A 1,558-nucleotide genomic window follows, 5' to 3' on the forward strand; every position below is an offset into this window, starting at 1 on the left:
CCAGCCACTCCTTGGAAACCCTACAGGGCAGTTCTACTCTGTCCTATAGGGTCCTATGGTTGGAATTGACTTGACGGCAACAGCTTTTAGATTGGTGGCCATATTAAAAAAAAATGTGCACATTGTGCTGACATCTGCCAGCCACATGTTCTGGAAGGCCCTGTGGAAGCTGAAGGTCCTGGGTGTGTGTTCGTTTGGGTGGGTACGTGTTCATTTTCAGCCTCCCTCGTTTTTTCCTGCAGGGTCTCCTGCGCTGAGTCAGCTGATAAACTTCTCGTTTACTGGCTGTGCTTTGACTCCATGAAGTTTGGTGTCTTCCCGGCTCGCCGCCTCTCCACGGCCTCCTCAGTCACCAAGCCACCGTACTTCATTCTCACCACCGAATGGGTGTGGTACTGGACTGACCAGACCGGTACTTGGCAGGAATATGGAAAACAAGTAAGTGGATGGACTGAGAGCGAGTGTTTCCTCCTGAGGCGTCCTGGTGAAGGGCCTTTCCAGGCTCAGCTCGAGGATCGTGATGGGAGTCCTTGGTAGACCCTCAGATGCCACATCCCAGTTAGAGCTTTCTGAATTTGGGGGAATTACAGAAAAGTGCAGTAATTTGTAGTTTATTTGTATGAAGTTTGATCATTGAGTGACTAGATATCAGTCAGCTCCTGAGAACTGAATGCCTGAAAATCCTGGTGAGGCTGTGCTTCTTCACTGGTTTGTGATACAGGGGGTAGAAAGATGCTTCTCTTCTTGGTGGACAGGTGACTCCAAAGGGGGTACCTGTGGGTACAGATGGGTTTGAGTAGCTGCGGCATGAGATTTAGAGCTTTCTCAGGCTGGCTTCAGGCCATGTCTGGAACAGCAGCTTTACAGAAGGTGGCCGAGTATGAGAAAGTTGATGTGTGTCAGATACTGATTGGGGAGGGTCCCTGGCTGGTGCAGGTGGTCTGCACTTGACCACACATCATAAGGTTGGCGGTTCAAAGCTACCCAGTGGTGCTGCGGAAAAAAGGTGTGGCTGTCTTCTTCCATAAGATCACAGCCATTGAAAGCCCTACGGGACGTGCAGTTCTCTGAAACACGTGGCGTTGCCATGAGTCGGAATTGACTCCATGGCAACGGATTTGGTTTTTTGTTTTGGATGAATTTGGATTCTGGATTGAGTAACTGCTGCCGTCAGTTATTTGAGATGTCGATGGTCGGGTTAGATTGAAAGGAGTTCCCTGGTTCCTTGTAGAGGCACAAGTATTGGGAGGTCAGCACTTATATAGGGACATACTTTCCAAAATGAAGATCGAGACGTGTGGTCCGAGAGATACTCATGCTCTTCTGGGTTGTGAGAAGCTTTGCTGTCTTGCTCCTAACTGCACTTAGAATGCCTTTTTCTCTGGTGACACTATAACATAAACTCCAGGAGGGCAGGTACTTTTGTCTCTTTTGTCACCGACATGTCCCCTGTGCCCAGAATGGCGCCTGACGCAGTAGGTGTGCAGGAGATGCAATGGACCGATGGAATGAGGAAGGCAGCCCCCACCCACCGTCTGCTTCCACCTTCCAGAACCGT

General features: G+C 49.9%; 1 protein-coding gene across 1 annotated transcript in view; it reads left to right on the forward strand.

The window, feature by feature from the left end:
* The window catches only part of PARP12 (poly(ADP-ribose) polymerase family member 12), a 36,866-nt gene that overhangs the window by 24,929 nt on the left and 10,379 nt on the right, over window positions 1–1,558 (forward strand). Inside the window, exon 4 of the mRNA XM_023736878.1 lies at window positions 243–438. Within this exon, the coding sequence (XP_023592646.1) occupies window positions 243–438 (196 nt within the window). The remainder of the gene's footprint in view (window positions 1–242; window positions 439–1,558) is intronic.

Source organism: Trichechus manatus, unplaced genomic scaffold, assembly GCF_000243295.1.
Source record: "Trichechus manatus latirostris isolate Lorelei unplaced genomic scaffold, TriManLat1.0 scaffold00093, whole genome shotgun sequence".
Classification (NCBI taxonomy): domain Eukaryota; kingdom Metazoa; phylum Chordata; class Mammalia; order Sirenia; family Trichechidae; genus Trichechus; species Trichechus manatus.